At 42.6% G+C, this 18,148-nt stretch overlaps 1 protein-coding gene across 1 annotated transcript; it reads left to right on the forward strand.

Annotated features, from left to right (window-relative positions):
• The first annotated feature begins 3,762 nt into the window (after nucleotides 1–3,762).
• On the forward strand, nucleotides 3,763–4,749 carry LOC125410815 (olfactory receptor 2A12-like). The gene has a single exon (XM_048450559.3). It carries the CDS (start codon nucleotides 3,790–3,792, stop codon nucleotides 4,747–4,749), a length of 960 nt encoding a protein of 319 aa, XP_048306516.2. The 5' UTR covers nucleotides 3,763–3,789.
• The last annotated feature ends 13,399 nt before the right edge of the window (nucleotides 4,750–18,148 follow it).

The following is an 18,148-nucleotide window of genomic DNA, read 5'->3' on the forward strand; positions in this document are numbered from 1 at the left end:
AATTGTGTTTAAAATAGAAACTATGGAGTCCTGAACTCAAAATATCAAGTGAAGCAGAAAGCCATAGCCATCACAGAGTAGTGGTGGTCAATGTCTTTGAAGGAGCCTTCCCATACACAGAGTCACAGCTCGATGTACTTTGTGGGCACAGAAATCATGATTGTGTTTTGTTTTTTTCTTTGGGAGGAGGTGTGCGTCTGCTGTATTCTAGCTTGTCCTCAAACTCAAATATAATTGTGTATTTCCTTGAACTCCTCATCCTCACCCTTCCAGATGCTGGCCTCCTAGGTTATGGCTGCCATGTGTAGCTTTTTCTCACTTGGAACTCAATTCTGATGTCTTCGTGATGTACTCCTGGTGTGTCACTGTAAGCAAAGTCATTGACCACTGGGTTGGGAAGCCATAACAGGCTATGGATCACTAAATGGTGTCTCCATGACACAGAAATCATACCTCAAATCCTCTTTTCCTGGATCCTTCTACATTCAGTATATTCCAGGGCTTCCCACATTCAGATGTAAAGAAAAATCTCATCAGGAGAGTTAGTCTGTGGATAGCCATCCAACTCCATTCTAGGAGGATTCTGATCTGTGCTCAGTCTCCATAAGTTCAGCTAGATGGACAATGTGAAGACTTTGCCTTCTTCACCTCCCTCTTCAGAGACTGTGTACCTTAAGCAGAGAAGGTGACTAAGAGTCAGGCTCTGACATCACAGCACCCCAACACCTATTTACCCCATGCCCTGTAATCTTGAACCTCTCTCCAGGCCTTGGGTGTTCAGGTATAACATATAGGTAAGTCCTTCAGTGAATTGTGATGTTGAGCAAAAATTAGGGGAACTATGGCTGGAATATACAAACTACTCAAAAAATGTTAGTTTAATTTTTTTTAAAAAAAAATAGGAAATCACCCATGCAGCAATACTCTATCAGAAATATTTTTTTCTTAGTTGTATGGGGTCTTGGTTAACAGGAAAAGAAAGATTTGACCATGTTGTTTGGTATCAAAATTGAAGTCAGGCCCCTCTAGGATTCCTCAGATTGTAACCGGTCAATGAATAAGAAATGCAGAATGTATCCTACTTGGGTTAGGATAAGAAGTGGTAACATATCAGCCTAGCTGAGTCCTGCTATGACCCCAGTGTGGGCAACACAGTGCAGATGGAGGTTCCCCCTTCGTGGTGATGATAAGAAGCTAGGCAATTTCTTAACATATGAAAGGGGCAGAAGCATGTGGGTTACCAGGAATGCTTTCATAGAGATTTGTGAATGAGGGAGAAAAGATGGAGACAGTTGTGTACAGAGACTTAATGTCCACAGAGCGAGCAGGTTAGGAATGACCTCTGCACCCTCCTCAAAGAACAGGAAATGGGAACTCTTAATTGGTCCAGATAGGACAAATATGAAATTTCTGAAAAATTGCTGTAACAGTCCCATGGAGAACATGTTGATGCAGACAAAGGGCCAGAACTGAGAAAGGGAACTGAACAAGCTCCTGCACCTAAAACTGAATCAGTTTACAGTTGATACCTGCTATGAAAGGGAAAACCAGTTGTCTCCACTAGAATGTCACTGTACGTATCAGTTACTCTCCAGAGCAGGTCACATGCCAGGAGAAGTGGCCAACAGGAAACTGACTCCACATTTGAATTTTGTTTTGTTTTAGTATTTTTTTGTTTTAATTTTCCTTTTTTATTATTTTGTTGTTGTTGTTAGTTGTTTTCACTGAAGGAGAGAGTGTGAGAAAAGAGAAGCTGAAGTTGGATGGAGAGGATCTGGGAAAAGTAGGAGGAGAAGAATATACTGAAAGTATTTTATATCAAAACAATTATTTAAATTAGAATAAATAAGACTGTATTGAGGGGGAAAATTAGAGACATAGGTGCATGGAGACACTAATGCAGAAATGTTGAGAGAGATTATGGGCTCCTGACCTGGGTGGAAAGGAAGGACAGCTGTGAGGGTTCTGAGCAGTAGACTGGTCAGGAGAGGGGATGGGGACATGGAAAGAGAAGACTGAGGGTGTCTAGGAGTCTCTTTCATATTTCTGCTCCCATCAATTTAATTCCTCCCTAACCGTTGTCTTGCTGTTTAGCAAGAGTGGTGACCTAGGTCAGACTATTTTGAGCAATGTTAGGAAATTTCCTTTATATGTCTTTCCTTAAGCATATGTTTATATGTGCCTATGTGTTTACATATTGTTTCAGAAATATTTGTACTTCTGGGAAAAGCATTAAATGTGTAAAGTGTTAGTAAACACAGCCAGACACACACTAAAGGGATCATTTTAATTTACTCTTCAATTGGATCTAATTACTCTTGTCAATATTAGATAACTGTTATTGCAGCCAGGCTGTCAGGCGTGTTTTGATGTGAGACTGTGAAGAGGAGGGTGGGCATTGGTGTGTGCTGTTCTCCTGCAACATCCACATGCAGGTTCTGAGAATCTTAGCCACGTCAGTGCTCACTAGACAGCTGCCTTGTGACATTTAAATATGATTACCTACTCCATTGTAGCATCCTTTTTTGTTTCTGTTTTTTTTTTCTAATTTATGTTATAAACTTTTGAGTACTTGTTTTTTCCTTATTCTAGCGTCCAAAGGTTTTTTTTTTCTTCCAAGGAAAGCATCCTTTAAAGAAATCTTACCCTTGCTTACCCTTAGAGGATAAATATATTTATCATGCTTGATGTTAAAAATTTGGTTTCAGCCAGACCACTGGTGCATGCCTGTATTCTCAGGATTCAGGAAGCAGAGCTGGGCAGATCTCTTCAGTTTGAGGCCAGCCTGGTCTATAAAATTAGTTCCAAGACAGCCAGAGCTGTTATACTGAGAAACCCTGTCAAAAAAAAAGTAAAGAACACATTTGATTGCTATAGATTTACCACTCAAACCCCACCGTACACGTGGAATTGATTGTTTGTATGCAGAAGGAGGTAAGAGTAAAAAAGAGAGAAATAACCTATCTCCTCACAGATCTTCATGATCCATCAGCATTCCCTGGGAAGACTCCAGTGCACTGCACACGTGACCTTCTGTCATTATTAATAGTACTACATGTGTGAGGGTCTGTGTCTGAATGATGTTTTTCTGTCATTTTCATCTGTTTACTCTCTTGTTTGCATGTATCTGTAGTGTGTGTGTGTGTGTGTGTGGTCCTAGACTAACAGGATCCTTCCTCAGTTGCTCTCGCCTTATTAATTGAGGACGGGTCTCTTAGTTGAACCCACTGTTCATCACGTCATCTAGTGTAGCTAGCCATTTTATTCTGGGGATACCCTGTATCTGCCTTCCCAGCACGTGAGAATGTAAGACTGCGTACTACATGTCATGTGTTACATGATGTTTCCAGGAGTTTTGTGAGATGCTTTAGATATTCATCATAATACTGAGACATGAGTGTCATCAACCTTATTTAATAGATGAAGACACTGAGACATGGGGAGGTTCAGTAATTTGGGAAGATGCACAGAAACTGAATAGTGTGCTCAGAATACACACCCCAACCTTTTCTTTCTTGATTAGAAAGTATTTTTTGTATATGTACATAGGTATTTGCCTACATACATGTTTGTGTACCATGTGTGGGTCTTGCCTGTGGAGGTCAGAGGATGGAATCAGATCCCCAGGAACTAGAGTCACACAGCTCTGAGCTGTCTGGTTCTCTAGAACAACAGTCAGCGCTCTTAACATTTCATCCATCCCTCCAGCATGTATCTGCCCTTTCTGACTCTGAGCTGGCATGTGACAGGTGATACATAGATTAATGTGATTCTCTTACAGCCTCCACCATGTGGATGATTACAAGACAGAACCAAAGCTGTGTTTCTGAGTTTATCCTACTTGGCTTCTACAGTGACCCAATGACCAACAGCATCCTCTTCATTGTGTTCCTTCTCATCTACCTGTGCTCAGTCATGGGCAATGGGCTCATCATCATGCTGATCTGCCTGGATACACATCTGCACACTCCCATGTACTTCTTCCTTTGTATACTTGCCATGTTGGATATGGGCTATGTCACCACCACCATGCCCCAGATGTTGGTGCATCTTCTTGCTCATTCTCAGACCATCTCCTTTGCTGGCTGCTGGATACAGATGTACGTGTTTAGTGATTTGGCTACTACTGAGTGCACCTTGTTTGTTGTCATGGCTTATGACAGATATGTGGCTATTTGCCACCCACTGCGTTATACTGTAATACTCAACTGGAGACTGTGCATATGGTTGACAGCTGGGTCTTGTGTCTGTGATTTCCTCTCTGCTTTGTTGCATACTTTCTTCACCATGAATCTGCCATATTGTGGGCCCAACAAAGTCAACCACTATTTCTGTGAAGGTCCTGCAGTGCGTAGGCTGGCTAGTATGGATACACACTTTATTGAGATGGTGGACCAGATCTTGAATGTTCTTATGGGTCTTGCTCCAATTTCCCTCATTGTGGCTTCCTATGTTCATATTGCAAAGGCTATTCTCAAGATCAAGTCCACCCAGGGACGCTACAAGGCTTTCTCTACCTGTGCCTCCCACCTGACTGTGGTTTCATTCTTCTATGGTCCAGGCACTTACATCTACATGAGGCCCAACTCTAGCTACTCCCCTGAGCGAGACAAGCAAATCTCACTCTTTTATAATGTCTTCACTGCCCTGCTCAACCCCGTGGTCTACAGTCTGAGAAACAAAGACATCAAGAAGGCATTTGTCAAGGTGATAGAGCATAGTAAAGTGGACTGTGGAACCAGAATTTAGGAGAACCTTGAGTGTATCATTCACTATTTAAGAAAAGAACAGTTTCTTCATTGTATGTAACCGACCAGTGCATCTGAACCAGCCTTGTAGTTAGTAATGGGACTGTGAAACCAAGGTGGCTTGCCTTGATTGATGAGCTACACTATGTTATGATTCCAAACACTGCAGTAATCTCACTGGATTATGGGAAAATAGGTTCATTTGTTCCTCATATTTGTAGCTGTTTGTTGATAATGACCTTTCAAGTCCGTCAGTAGTGGTGCATGCCTTTAATCTTAGCACTTTGGAGGCAGAGGCAGGCAAATCTCTGTGAGTTCAAGGCTAGCCTGGTCTACAAGAGTTTCCAGGACAGCCTCTAAAGCTACAGAGAAACTCTGTCTCAAAATAACAAACAAACAAAATGGGAATGACCTTCCATCCTCTCATATCCATCCTGAAGGAGGAACCTTATGTCTAATATGTCATCCTAGAAGAGACAGGAAGGAACAATGGACAAACTCACAATGACTCAGCTTCTCAAGATAGACCTGCTTCTCTGTCCACATATATTTTGGCCAACGCAATTAACATGGTGTTGTGAAATATTATTTTAACTGGATACAGATATGTGACTTTTGTTTATGTTATAGAATATTGTTTTAACTGTGTAAAGATGTGCTATATTTGTTTGTACTATGTTTCTTAAATGATGTGTTATACTTGTTGGTACTGTATTTATTTGATTGTTGGGGGCTGCAGACCCCTGGGTCCTTGACTGTCTTTGTCTGACTCAGACCCTTTGCCTGCTGGAGTGAACTGAGCAAAACAACTTGTTTACCTGTGCCTGCAACTGCTCTGAGCATAAGATCTTGATGGCAGGAGAGTGGTTTCTGGTGGGCCTGCAACTGAATGATCTCAGGAACTAGGGCATGGCCAGAGCCCTATATAAGCTAGCCCTGAGCACAATAAAGTTGGCATTCTTATATCAAGGATGACCAATGTTCCCGTTTCTCTGTCTGTCTGTCTTCATGTGTTTTTATGTCTCCGGCCTAGTTCCTAGCTCGCGTATGGTCCCATAATTCAGGCGCTACATTTGATTATGTAAACATGTTTACATTTGTTTTGCCTTGCCTGCCTAAGGCACCTGATTGGTCTAATAAAAAGTTGATTGTTTAAGCCTGGCAGTGGTGACCCATACCTTAATTCCACTACTGCTTAGATTCTTAGCTGGGGTCATCCTTGTGGTTTCCTGGCAGTTTCCCTGGTGCCTGGTTTCTTGTTAACCCCACAATGACTTTCTATTTCAAGGTATCTCTTTCCTTGCTCTCTCTCTCTCTGTCGTTTATCCAACTAGATCTTCTCAATCTCTTCTGTTCTCCTTCCTACTCCCCTTCATCCCTTCCCATTCCCCTACCACCTTCACCCTCCCACCATGCAGCCATTTGACTAAAGATATCTTGTCTACTTCCCCTTCCCAAGGGGATCCATGTTTGTCTCTCTTAGGGTTCTCCTTGTCTCCTGTTTTCTCTGGGATTGTGAACTGTAGTCTGGTTATTCTTTGTTTATGTCTAATATCCACTTATGAGTGAGTACATACTATGTTTGTCTTTATGTGTCTGGGTTAACTCACTCAGGATAGTTTTTTTTTTGTTCCATCCATTGGACTGCAAATTTTAAGATGTCATTGATTTTTACCATTGAGTAGTACTCCATTATATTAATGTACCACATTTTCTTTATCCATTCTTTGGTTAAGGGACATCTAGGTTGCTTCCAGGTTCTGGTTATTAAGAATAATGCTGCTATGAGCATAGTTGAGCAAATGTCCTTGTGGTATGGGTCAGCATCAGTGGGGTATGCTCAGGAGTGATACTGCTGGGTCTTGGCGGTAGATTGATTCCCAACTTTCTGAGAAATCACTGGAATGACTTCTAAAGTGACTGTACAAGTTTGCACTCCTATCAGCAGTGGAAGAGTGTTCCCCATACACTACATCCTCTCCAGCATAAGCTGTCATTAGTGGGGTTTTTTTATCTTATCCATTCTAACTAGTATAAGATGAAATCTCAGAGTCATTTTGATTTGCATTTCCCTGATGGCTAAGAATATTGAACAGTTCCTTGGTGCCTTTCAGCGATTAGAGATTTCTCTGTTGAGATTTCTCTGTTTAGATCTGTTACCCATTTTTAATTGAATTATTTGGTATTTTGATATCTATTTTTTGAGTTCCTTGTATATTTTGAAGATCAGTCCTTTGTCTCAAGTGGGGTTAGTGAAGTTTTTTCCCATTCTGTGTGTTGCCATTTTGTCTTGTTGACTGTGTCCTTTGCCTTGCAGAAGCTTCTCAGTTTTATGAGGTCCACCTTAATTGTTGATCAATGCATTCAAGTGTACTTCCCACTTTCTCTTCTATGAGGTTCAGTGTGGCTGGATTTATGTTGAGATCTTTAATTCACATGGACTTGAGTTTTGTAGATGGGGATATGAGGATTACCAGTTTATATGAAGATTACCAGTCATACAGTCATACGAGGGACCTAGTCTCCTGAATGGCCAGCCTATAATAGTATACCTCGACCTGATATAATTCAACTGCCTCCAATCTTTATTAAATAAATTGTGTGATCTTATTAAACACACAAGGCCCAATAGTAAGGAGGTGAACAAAGAAAAGGAAGGGTCTGAGCAGGGGAAGGAAGCAGAGTAAGGATCCATGGCTTTTGGGGATCCTAGTGTATTTGGATGCAAAGCTTCCTAGGCCTGGATATAGGCCTTGGATTTCCCACAGGGCAGGATTCCCTGCCCTCTCTTAAGGAGAGGGGGAGGGAGGAGTGTGAGTGGAGGAGCAGGAGGGGAATGGGAGGAGGGGAAGAAGTGTAAATTTTTGAACGGAAAAATAAAAAAAAACTTGAAGTAAAAAAACAACAACAGCAGCAACAACAAAAAGAATCCTTAAGCCTGTCCACAGGGGGTTGTCCCGAAGGTCTTGTCATCTCTTCTCTAGGTCTCATCAGGATAAGTGACAGCATCCACATTTTCAACTGTTTCTGAGGAAAAAGCAGAAAAGCATTCCTCAGGGGTGAGACACTCCCTTGGAAATCATTACCCCTTGTTGGGGTAAATATTTAAGATCTTTAGCCAGCACCCAGATGGGCCTCTTTTCATTTTGAGGGAAGACACATCCAAACCCTCTTCCTGCAGTGAGGAGTGGGTCTGGTCCTCTCCAGGCCCCAGTAACTGGTACCTGTGGGAACCTATGTTTTAAGTACCTACGGTTAATGTGTGTCAAAAGGTGGAAATGTGTGACTTCCAAAGCAGTATTACATTGAGGCATGGAAGTCAGTTGATCAGCTAGCTGATTTCCCCTGGAGAGAAATCCAGGTAAGTTTTGGTGACCTCTAAGATATTGTAGGAAAATAAAATTTATCCTTTGTTTAAGTAAGAGGCAAGCTTGAATCAAAGAGGGGATATAGGGTTGGAATCTAGTTTGATATAGGCCTCAACCAGGTTGGGCAAGATTTACAACATAGAAGCTATCAGGAAATAGATTGCATGGCTCTTGTATGAAATCCAATGCCATAATAACAGCAAATAATTCTTAAACTGTGTGAATTCCTCCACCTCATGGGAAATTGATTTTATAGGCAGTGGCTCCTCTCCTTGTAGGAAAGGTGGGAATACAACAAGGGAAGCCCCCAAGTGACCCCCCCCCGTTGGTAAACACTATAAGAAAATTGGGGTTGGGTTGAGACTGAAAAAGCTTAGGGGTCCTCCTCCACTCTAGTCAAGAAAAGGAGCTCATCTCTTTGTGAGGGTCATAATGGCAATCAATTTTTTCTGAGAATCCATCAAGGGCTATGGCAATTCTACTATTATTTCTCTGAAGCCAGGTGAAATCACTGAGAGGTGAACCCAATGAATAGGTTCCCCCTCCTGTGCTAATAATGTGGTGTACAAGGTTTCCCCCGGAAAGATATATAGAAAGACAGTTCAGTTAAGATCAAAGCTCCTCAGGGCCGCCGAGTCAATGGCCTGCTGGACCTGATGTCCATGGTGAGAGGATAAAGTAACTTGGGATGAGCTGTCAAGGCTCTTTAGGAGTTCAAACAATGGAGCCAACTGTTCCGTGGAAACAGATATCACAGCCTCATCCAATTTATTTCTCCTAATACCTTTTGGAGCTGAGGTAGGGTATAGAAATCCCGAATGTGTAAATGGGGTTGGGCTGGAGAAACCGAATCAAGGGACAAGATGGACCCCAAAATTTTAAAGGAAGGAATAGACTGAATTTTATGTGGAGCCACCTTGAAGTTATTATCCTTTAGAATGGTAGGGCAATTAGCTGTGAGGTCACGAAGGTCTGACAAAATGGGCTGGGGCTTCCCAAAATAATATCATTCATATAAATATAGAATAAAATATCAGGCCATTCCATTAAGGAGGGAAAGACATGTAACATATAATATCAGCTTTCCCTCTATAGTTACTTGCTGTAGGGTATTAATCAAGTTGCCATCTCTTCCTTATGTACGGCCTGCATGGCAGTGGCCATAGTCCTTGCTTGGTGAGACATTAAGCCCACACATCCCAGGAAGCAATGATCCACTTTCCCAAACTGTGATCTTTAAGTTCCCAACATGCTAGTTTATGGTTGGCATTCATTCCGTCCCACACTAGCATTCAAACAAACTGGTCCCTAAGTTCCACGGGGGATCTTTCTCTGAAGACTTTTGTTAACCCTATCTATAAAGAATGTGAGGTCCTCGTCCAGCTTCTGGGCGATCCCTGACACCGAGGCATAAGTAGGACCCTATTCAAGCTTCTTCCAAGCCACTAAACCTAGTGCCCTAACCTGATCATGATACGGGGATGGGGGGGCTGCCTGCTGAAGTCCCATGGCATACTTGTCAGCTGTATCCAAAAGCATCCCATAAGTAATGGGGATAGCAGGGTTAACTGCCCAATTGTGCTTAGCTTGGACCCATATTATTCTCTAAAGTAGGCTTCCAATTTAAGAGAAAGATATTCTTAAGCATGGCCCTGGCCAGATCTCTTTAGTTCTGGGCAGTGCAAAATTGATGGATTAACCCCTGGAGGATGGTTTCAGCCCAAGGTGAATTTGGCCCATATTCAGCTACAGCTTTCGATGGAGGAGGATCTTCTGTCTATGTGTTACTTTCATTGGTTAATAAAGAGACTGCCTTGGCCTTTTTGATAGGCCAGCCCTTAGTTGGGTGGAGTAGACAGAACAGAATTGTGAGAGAAAGAAAGCGGAGGCAGGTAGTCACCATGACTCTCCTCTCATGATCCAGACGCAGATTAGGATCTTTTCTGGTAAGCCACCACCTCATGGTGCTACACAGATTACTAAATATGGGTTAAAGCAAGATGTGAGAATTAGCCAATAAGAGGCCAGAACTAATGGGCCAGGCAGTGTTTAAAAGAATACAGTTTTGTGTAATTATTTCGGGTGTAAACTAGCCGGGAGCCGGGCAGTGGCTGCTCCTTTTACAAGCTTTCTTTAAATACTTAAGATCCTGGGCTTCCCAAGGGTACCAGGTGTTAAGCTGGTTACCACCTGGGTTAGCATTTACAGGAAACAGGTGTGCTTTTTCTTCCTCTGTGGCTCCAGAAGAATCTACCTCCCCCTTGGAATCCAGAAGCAGCAACTTCCCCTCCTAATGCTCCCTCCCCAATCTGAAGCTGAGGGGCAGAGGGGACTCCCCTAAGGGCAGGTCCCTCCCACAGCAAAGTGGCAGGCAGGGGGGGTCAGGGCAGAGAGTGCTGGAAAGAGGTTTGTTGGGGGATCTGGAGGTGAAGGACCCCCTGAGAGTCAAGGGGCGCTGTGAAAGGGGTGTAGGGGGCAGATACACTGACTAAGTTCCAAAGCAGGATTTACTGAATTACATTCCAAAGCAGGATTCTGTTTAAGTTACAAAGCAGGATTTTGTTTAGTATACACTGAACTAAGTGCCAAAGCAGGATTTTGTTTAGTAAAGAACTGCCCCATTTTTAATGGAGGTACACATAGGAGCCAGTCATGATAAGCTAAGTATGAACAGGTTACCCAAAGAAAGTTCTTTACTTCCAACCATTATCACCTGCCAGAGTAGAATTCAGCCTTTGATAAATTTATGTGGAGACCTGAGTCTCAGTAGTTTACCCTGAAGCAATTCCTGGCTGCAGGAAAAAACACAAACTAAGATTACCTGAGCACCACCCAAAAACAGACCATCCAAAGGAAATGCCTAGCATTCCAACCACTATAGATAGGACCACCTGCCAGCACACACTCACCAGGACACCCCTAGACAAATGTCAGCCAAGCAGGAGTCCTAAACCTCAGAAACCCCTCACTTCCATTTCTACTACTATAAAAACCCAATTCTAACTGAGCTCAGTCCTCCCCACCAGGCACCTGGGAGAAACGCACCCACTGAGTCAGGAGTCTGTCAAAGCAGGATCTCATTTAATGGTCTCAAACAGGGACTTATGTAGGGTTCTGATGGGGGTGGAGACCCTGGGATGGGTTAAGACAGAGTAAGGAACAAGGTCCAATAATATTCTGCAACAATAGCGGTGGCTGGGCAGAGGCAGGCCTAGGTCGGGTAGCCAGAGCAGGTTTCCAAACTCTAGCTAGGCTCAGGAAGTTATACTAGGACTCAAGCCAACTTAAGTTAGGCTCAGGAAATTACACTGGGCCTCATGCCCAGGCCTCATGGGGCCCAACACAATTCCTGCTGGTGTAGAACCACTTGCTTCTGGTGGTGCCATATTGCTCTTTATGTTGTTGAATGTGTTCTTACACTGCCATTTGCCCATCTCTTTCTTCAGTGGATAAAGTTGGGGTCTATGCCTCAGGGAGTCCTCTTCCTCCAATTGGTTTGGGTGGGGACCATGACATAGGTGGTCGCTCTTCCTCCAGGTGCAGGCAGGGCAGTGCCTCTGGTAGACGCTGGTATGACTCAGAAGTTCCTCCAGGTGTAGGTGGGGCCAAGGCTCCTGTGGTTGCACACTCCTTGTGGGGTTGTTGGGGATGTAGGGAGGCTGCTCCCAGGTCACTGGGGCTTCAGCTGATGTTGATGGGGCTCTGGATATGCCTCTGGGGACTATGGCCTATAGAAGAGGGTCCACCAGGCAGAATTCCAGGTACCCACTTCTTCAGGTGGGAGCCTGGTCTATTATTTATTCTTCTGATGTTTTTTTTTATTGTTTAGATTGATCTAGCTGGTGGGAAGACAATCTTGTACAGCCATTCTAGAAATCAATATGGCAGATTCTCAGAAAATTGGGAATCAATCTACCTCAAGACCCAGTGATATCATTCTTGGGCATATACCCAAAGGATACTCAATCATATCACAAGGACACTTGCCCAACAATATTCATAACAGTGTTTTTTATAATAGCCAGAACCTGGAAACAAACTAGATACTCCTTAACTGAAGAATGGATAAAGAAAGTGTACTACATTTACACAATGGAGTATTACTCAGTTGTAAACAATAATGACATCATGAAATTTGCTGGCAAGTGGATAGAAATAGAAATAAATCATCCTGGGTGAGATAATCCAACTCAGAAAGACAAACACGGTATGTACTCTCTCATAAACGGATAGAAGATGTAAAGCAAAGGATACCCAGACTATAATCCATAGTGCCAGAAAATGGGGAGTGTGGGGGCAAGGAGAAGGGTGAAAGGGGAAGAGAGGAAGGCCGGAAAGTGGGAAAGTACATTTAGTTTAAGTAATGCACTTGTTTGAGAAAGATTCATCCTGGGTATCCCTGGGTGTTCAGAAACTCACTATATACACCAGCTGGCTTCAAGCTGACAGAGATCCTCCAGCCTCTGTCCCAGGAGTGCTGGGGTTAGAGGAATGCTCCACACACATGGCCAGCACTCTTATCTCTTATTATTTTGCAGTAGTTTTAAGAAATTGTTGCTTGATCCAATGTCATGAAAATTTACTCCCGTACTTTGTTTTGAAAGTCTCTTTTATATTTGGATCCATTCTAACTTAATTTTGTATGTGGAATATGGAAAAAGTCCAATTACATTCTTTTTCATGTAAATATCCATGTGTCTCCTCCACATTTTTGGAAAATATTATCCTTTCCGCATTGAACATTGTCTGGAGTGACAATCCTAGTGTATTAAATTCCATGTCAGTCTCAGGCCAATTTCATCTTTGTTTGCTATTGCCTTGTGGATGGTTTCAAAAGAGGAAACCATGAGTTCTTGTACTTTGTGGTTATTTTTAAAGATTGTTAGGCCTTATCTTAGTGACAAGTTTACTTCTTGAAGGAACACTATGTCCATTATAACACTTTTAGAGGAAGGCATGTAGTTGGGTGCCTGCTTACATTGTCAGAGGTTTAGTCCATCATTTACCATCATGGCAGGGGTACTGTGACACTCCTGTCACTGGAGAGGTGGCTGAGAGCTACATCCTTATCCACAGTCAGAAAGACAGTGATCCTGGCATGGGGTTTTGAAGCCTCAAAGCCTACCTCCAGTGATGCACTTTCTCTAACAAGGCCACACCTCCTAATCCTTCTAATCCTTCCAAAGAGCTACACTGTTTGGTAACTAAGTGTTCAAATATATGAGCCTGTGGGGCCATTGTTAGTCAAACAACCACAGGCCTCTTCAGGGACCCTAGCACTTTCCAGTGAACTTGAGAAACCAAAAGGCTGACTGCTACAATTATGAGAGAGACACATTGAATCTGTGAATCTGTTTAGGGTGTACTGACACCTTAATGATAGAGACTTCTGTTACATGAACCACAGCCTTCAAATGACCTCGTGAAATTAATTTAACACACACATACACACATATTACAGTTATTATATACTTAGACACATATATATGTATTTAATATATTTTGATAGAGAAAAATGTTTTTGTTTTGTTTTACCATCCTTTTTTGTCTGACACTATTCATAATTAAATGAGCACCTGTGTAGCGGTCCATTAATGAGACAGTGTTATCTGGGGGCCACTTAAGCAGTCCCTGGTTGTGAGAGCTGTGGATCTGCTGCCTTCTCTTCCTGAAGCTCACTGTACTCACCTGCGGTCTGTGGGTCTTTCTGGTACAGAGTGGAACATCTAGAGTTTGACTTCTCCTTCATGATGACCTCTGGGTTGGTCTCATGGCCATTGTGAAATTGGCCCAGCTCTGAGGAGCAGGAGCATTTTTGGTTAGAGCAGAGGTACAGCCATTAGCTTGAAATTAGACAGTTAAGCATGTCATAGACATGGCAGATTCAGCCTCACCCAAGGAGCGAGTGACCAGGCCCTGGATGTAGTTCTACCATTCACTAAATGGGTGACCTTTGTCAAATAACTCATGTCTTCTGGGGCACTTTTCACTATCTGTGCAATGGGCAGGTAGGGCCATGCTTGGAAATCTCTTTGGGCTGCGGTGATTTAAAACACCAGGAACAGCCAGGATGCTATATTATGAGTCCTCACCCAGAAAGATAAAAGAACCACCACCAACATTGTTTTATTTTATTTTATTTTTCCTCTGATTTTTTTCTTTTGCCAAATTCCAAATATGCTCTCTATGATACTTTGGGTTTTTTCACATTTCCAAGTTCCTTCCTCACATGTGACTGTTTCTCTGCCATGTTGTTGAAATCCATGTTTAATACAAAGGGTGTGCATGTCTTTCTCCCTTTTGATCCCTTCCCTATGATTCCATAATAAAATCTCCATGACTAAAACCAACAGAATATGGTGGCTGTGTCATTCTATGTGTGATACTCAATGACTTCTGTCTTTTTCTTGCTGAACCTGTTTCCTTATCAATCCTGGTTAAGAAGACTCTGCCTGGATTCCTCTGCACTCAGAGCTGATGAGAATCAACAGCAGGAATGAGGAGATCTGGGGTCAGAGCTGTGGACAAGGCTTATCAATAGCACTTCAGGGGCCAGGGTGCTCCTGATACATGCATATTGCCAATTACTAAGGTGTAAATAAATACACCCATTATAACCAATGTCGTGGATGCAATGTATGCCTCAAACAGCTGTTGAGATTACATGTCATTATATAGTGGTTAAACCAGCAAATGCACCTCACTAAACAACTGCTGGAACACAGAGCTCAGGAAAATGGAGTTGCTCCTCAGGATGTGCAGAGTTCAGAGCTTTAGCTGCCTTTAAAATTATACGAGTAAGACTCTAGCCTCAGACATTGCCTTTACTCAGGTGCTATACAGCTGAGCCACATTCCTAGGCACTCTGCCTCTGTTTCCAACACAATTTATTTGTCATTTCATAATTAACCTTTACTATTGACTATGTTTAAGGAACAGCTCACAGGAATTTTAACCCCTTATCAACCAATCACGTTTCACAGGAAGACTTTATAGCCCAGTCTTGTGATTTTGAATCCTTAAGAAACCAAGACACAGACAGCAGGCAGGGATGGAGATTCCAAGTCAGGGGACACTGGACAGAACTTGTAGCAAGGTCGTGCTATCATCACATTTATTTTCTAGCCAGTCTAGAAGGGAAGAGATTACTATTGGAATTTCACAGGAGAGGCAACTGAGGCAAAATAAAAGCAAGTTCCAGAGAACATGATCCAGAGCTTGATACATTTGGATCCAAATTCTTATTTGCTTGTAAAAGGCAAGAGCCCCTCGGAGAGTTTTCTCACTGCACTCTCATGGAGATGTCACTGCTGACTTCCATGCTACTATGTCATGGTTGACTGTTTTTATTTTTATATGTATCAGCATTTTGCATATACAAACATTCATACATACATACATACCTATGTACAACACATGTATGTCTGGTCCCTGGGGAGGTCAGAAGAGGGTACCAGATTCTATAGAACTGGAAATATAGATGGTTTGAATTGTCATGTCTGTGCTGCAAACCCAACTGAATTCTCTGCAAGATCAGCAAACCCTCTTTTTCTCATAAGCATCCTCCACCTCTCAGTACTGCTATCTCTTCATTAGCACCAGAGGTTCTGGGTAACTTGCTTAGATATAACGTGGCAGAGAAGGGGGGATTATGAATTCTCCAAAGTAGTTGAGGAAAGAAGAGGACTATGACTCAAACGTGGTCTCACTGAGTGCTAGGGCTCAGGGTTTAGGCAGTAAAAGAGGAGTAAGAATAACTTAAGTCAGAATAACCTATGTATCAGGCAACCAGGTCCTACTTCCTCTTTTCTGAGCTTCTCTTTTTCTCATTTAGTCTAGAAAAGGGAAAGTTCACCACTTCCCCTATGGGTTGTTTCCTCCTGCTCTATGCCCAAGGGTCTCCTTGTAGTGCTCTTGTTGACAGCATCCAGGGATAATCTTAGTAACCCTACTGGGATCAGAAATGGCCCTTTCCCAGCTCTCCTAGTGAATCTCAGAGAGGAGATATGGTCATTAAACCTCAGCATCTGGTTCTACTGGGAATAGGAGGTGGAGATGTTTGAGCTCACCTTTGCTAAGCAAGATTGTAGTAGCTTCAGGAGCTGGGGACCTACTTACAGAGGAAATGAGAGATTCAGTCCCTCAAACTCAACAGAACCTTGAAATCTTTCTGTAGATTCAGCTGCCTTGAATCTCATCACTCTGGACTCAGTTGCTTTATGGGGTTTCCTCATAACAGCAAGAAACTGCCACTCAGTGACACAATCCCTGGATTTACAAGTGGTAAGATAGTCACTGATGGTTTTCTTATGGGTAGGGTTTAGGCATCTATGGGTCTAGAGAAGAGAAGTAGACAAGCCATCCATCTCCAGGTCTCTGTGCATACATCTCAAACTCTCCAGACCTCTTCCCTCATTGGCTTCTTTTCTTTCTTCTCCTTGTATCCTTACTTCCTTCTTCCTTCCTTGCTTTTTTCATGCAGTAAGTATTTACTGAATGTCTGTCTTTTTTAAATCATGTTGTGATATAAAGATATGGAGTCCTGCGCTCAAATATCTCAAGAGAGGCAAAAAGTCATATCCATGAGAGATCAGCAATGGTCAATGTCTTTGAAGGAGACACCACACCACAAAGGTACAGCTTCAAGCACTTTGTGGTCGGACAAATAATGATTTTTTGTTACATTTTTACTTTGTTTTGGTAAAGGGGGTGATTAGTCTGTTGTAGTCTAGCTTAACTTAATGTTCTATTCTGTGAAGAATATCCTAGGACCTCTGACCTTAAACCGTCCAGATTCAACCATTCTATGTAGGTTGGAGCTAACATAAGTAGATTTTTTTTTTCCTGGTCTGAAACTCCATTCTGATCTCTTTATCTGTGAGTCCAGCACTCATAGAATTGGGTCACCATCCTGCTGGAACACTGTAAGCAAAATCAAAGATCAATGGGCTTGAAAACCATAAAAGGCCATGGGTAACTAAATGGTATTTGCATACCATAGAAACTACTCCTCAGATCCTGTTTCCTTGAATCCTACTTTCAGTACATCCCAGGGTCTCTCACATTCAGACAGGGGGGTAAATCCCATCAGGAGAGCTGATCTGTGACTAGCCATCCAGTTCTGTGCTAAGAGGGCTGTGGCCTGTGTTGAATCTCAATAAGCTCAACTTGACGGACAATGGACTTTGTCTTCTTCACCTCTACACTTCATAGCCTGTAAACCAGGTTAAGAAAAGCTGATTGAGAGACAGGCTCTGATGTCACACCCCCTAAACTCACACTTCCCCCTTGCTGAGCTTGCAGTTTGAAAAAGCTTGCTCTAGGCCTTGGCTTTTCACATATAACACACTGCTGTGTTGTTAAACTAAAGTTAGTGGATCATTGGAGGGAATGCATAAATTATCTAAAACAAATATTGGTTGATTTTATTATTAGCAAGGTTAGGAAATCACGTATACAGCTGCACTCCATCGGAGATAATTTCTCCTTAGTTGTGTGGGGTTTCAGTTAACAAGAAAGAGACAAAGGGTTTGTCCAAGCATTTTTGCTGTCAAAACTGATATCAGATCCCCTAGAATTCTTCAGATTGCAACCACCTAGTGAGCAAGAAATGCAAGTTGTATCTTACCTGTGTTAGTATGGGAGGATGTAGCACAACAGGGAAGGCTTCCTGGATTATCTGATTCCTGCTGTGGCCACCATTTCGTCAGCACCATGGAGATGGTGGTCCACCCTCCATTATGAGAAGCTAGGGGAATCTTAGCGTATGAGAGAGGTAGAGGCATACAGTATACTGGGAGATCTTAAGTGAGAATATGTGTGTATGGAGAGGGGATGGAAGAGACGATTGTGTGCTGAGGCTAGTCTGCACAGGGAAGGGATTTAGTACTGAATGATCTGTGCATCCAACTCAAATGACAGCACATGGGAGATCATAAAAGGCTTTCAGCAGGGGCCAGACAGGAGCATTATGGAAACTTTGAAAACCACTGCAGCAGTCACATGAAGGACTTGCTGAGGAAGACAAACACC

This window comes from Myodes glareolus, chromosome 3 (genome assembly GCF_982192425.1).
Source record: "Myodes glareolus chromosome 3, mMyoGla1.1, whole genome shotgun sequence".
Taxonomy (NCBI): domain Eukaryota; kingdom Metazoa; phylum Chordata; class Mammalia; order Rodentia; family Cricetidae; genus Myodes; species Myodes glareolus.

Coding starts and splice junctions, on each gene's coding strand:
- LOC125410815 (XM_048450559.3), top strand. CDS start 3,790: ATGTGGATGATTACAAGACAGAACCAAAGCTGTGTTTCTGAGTTTATC.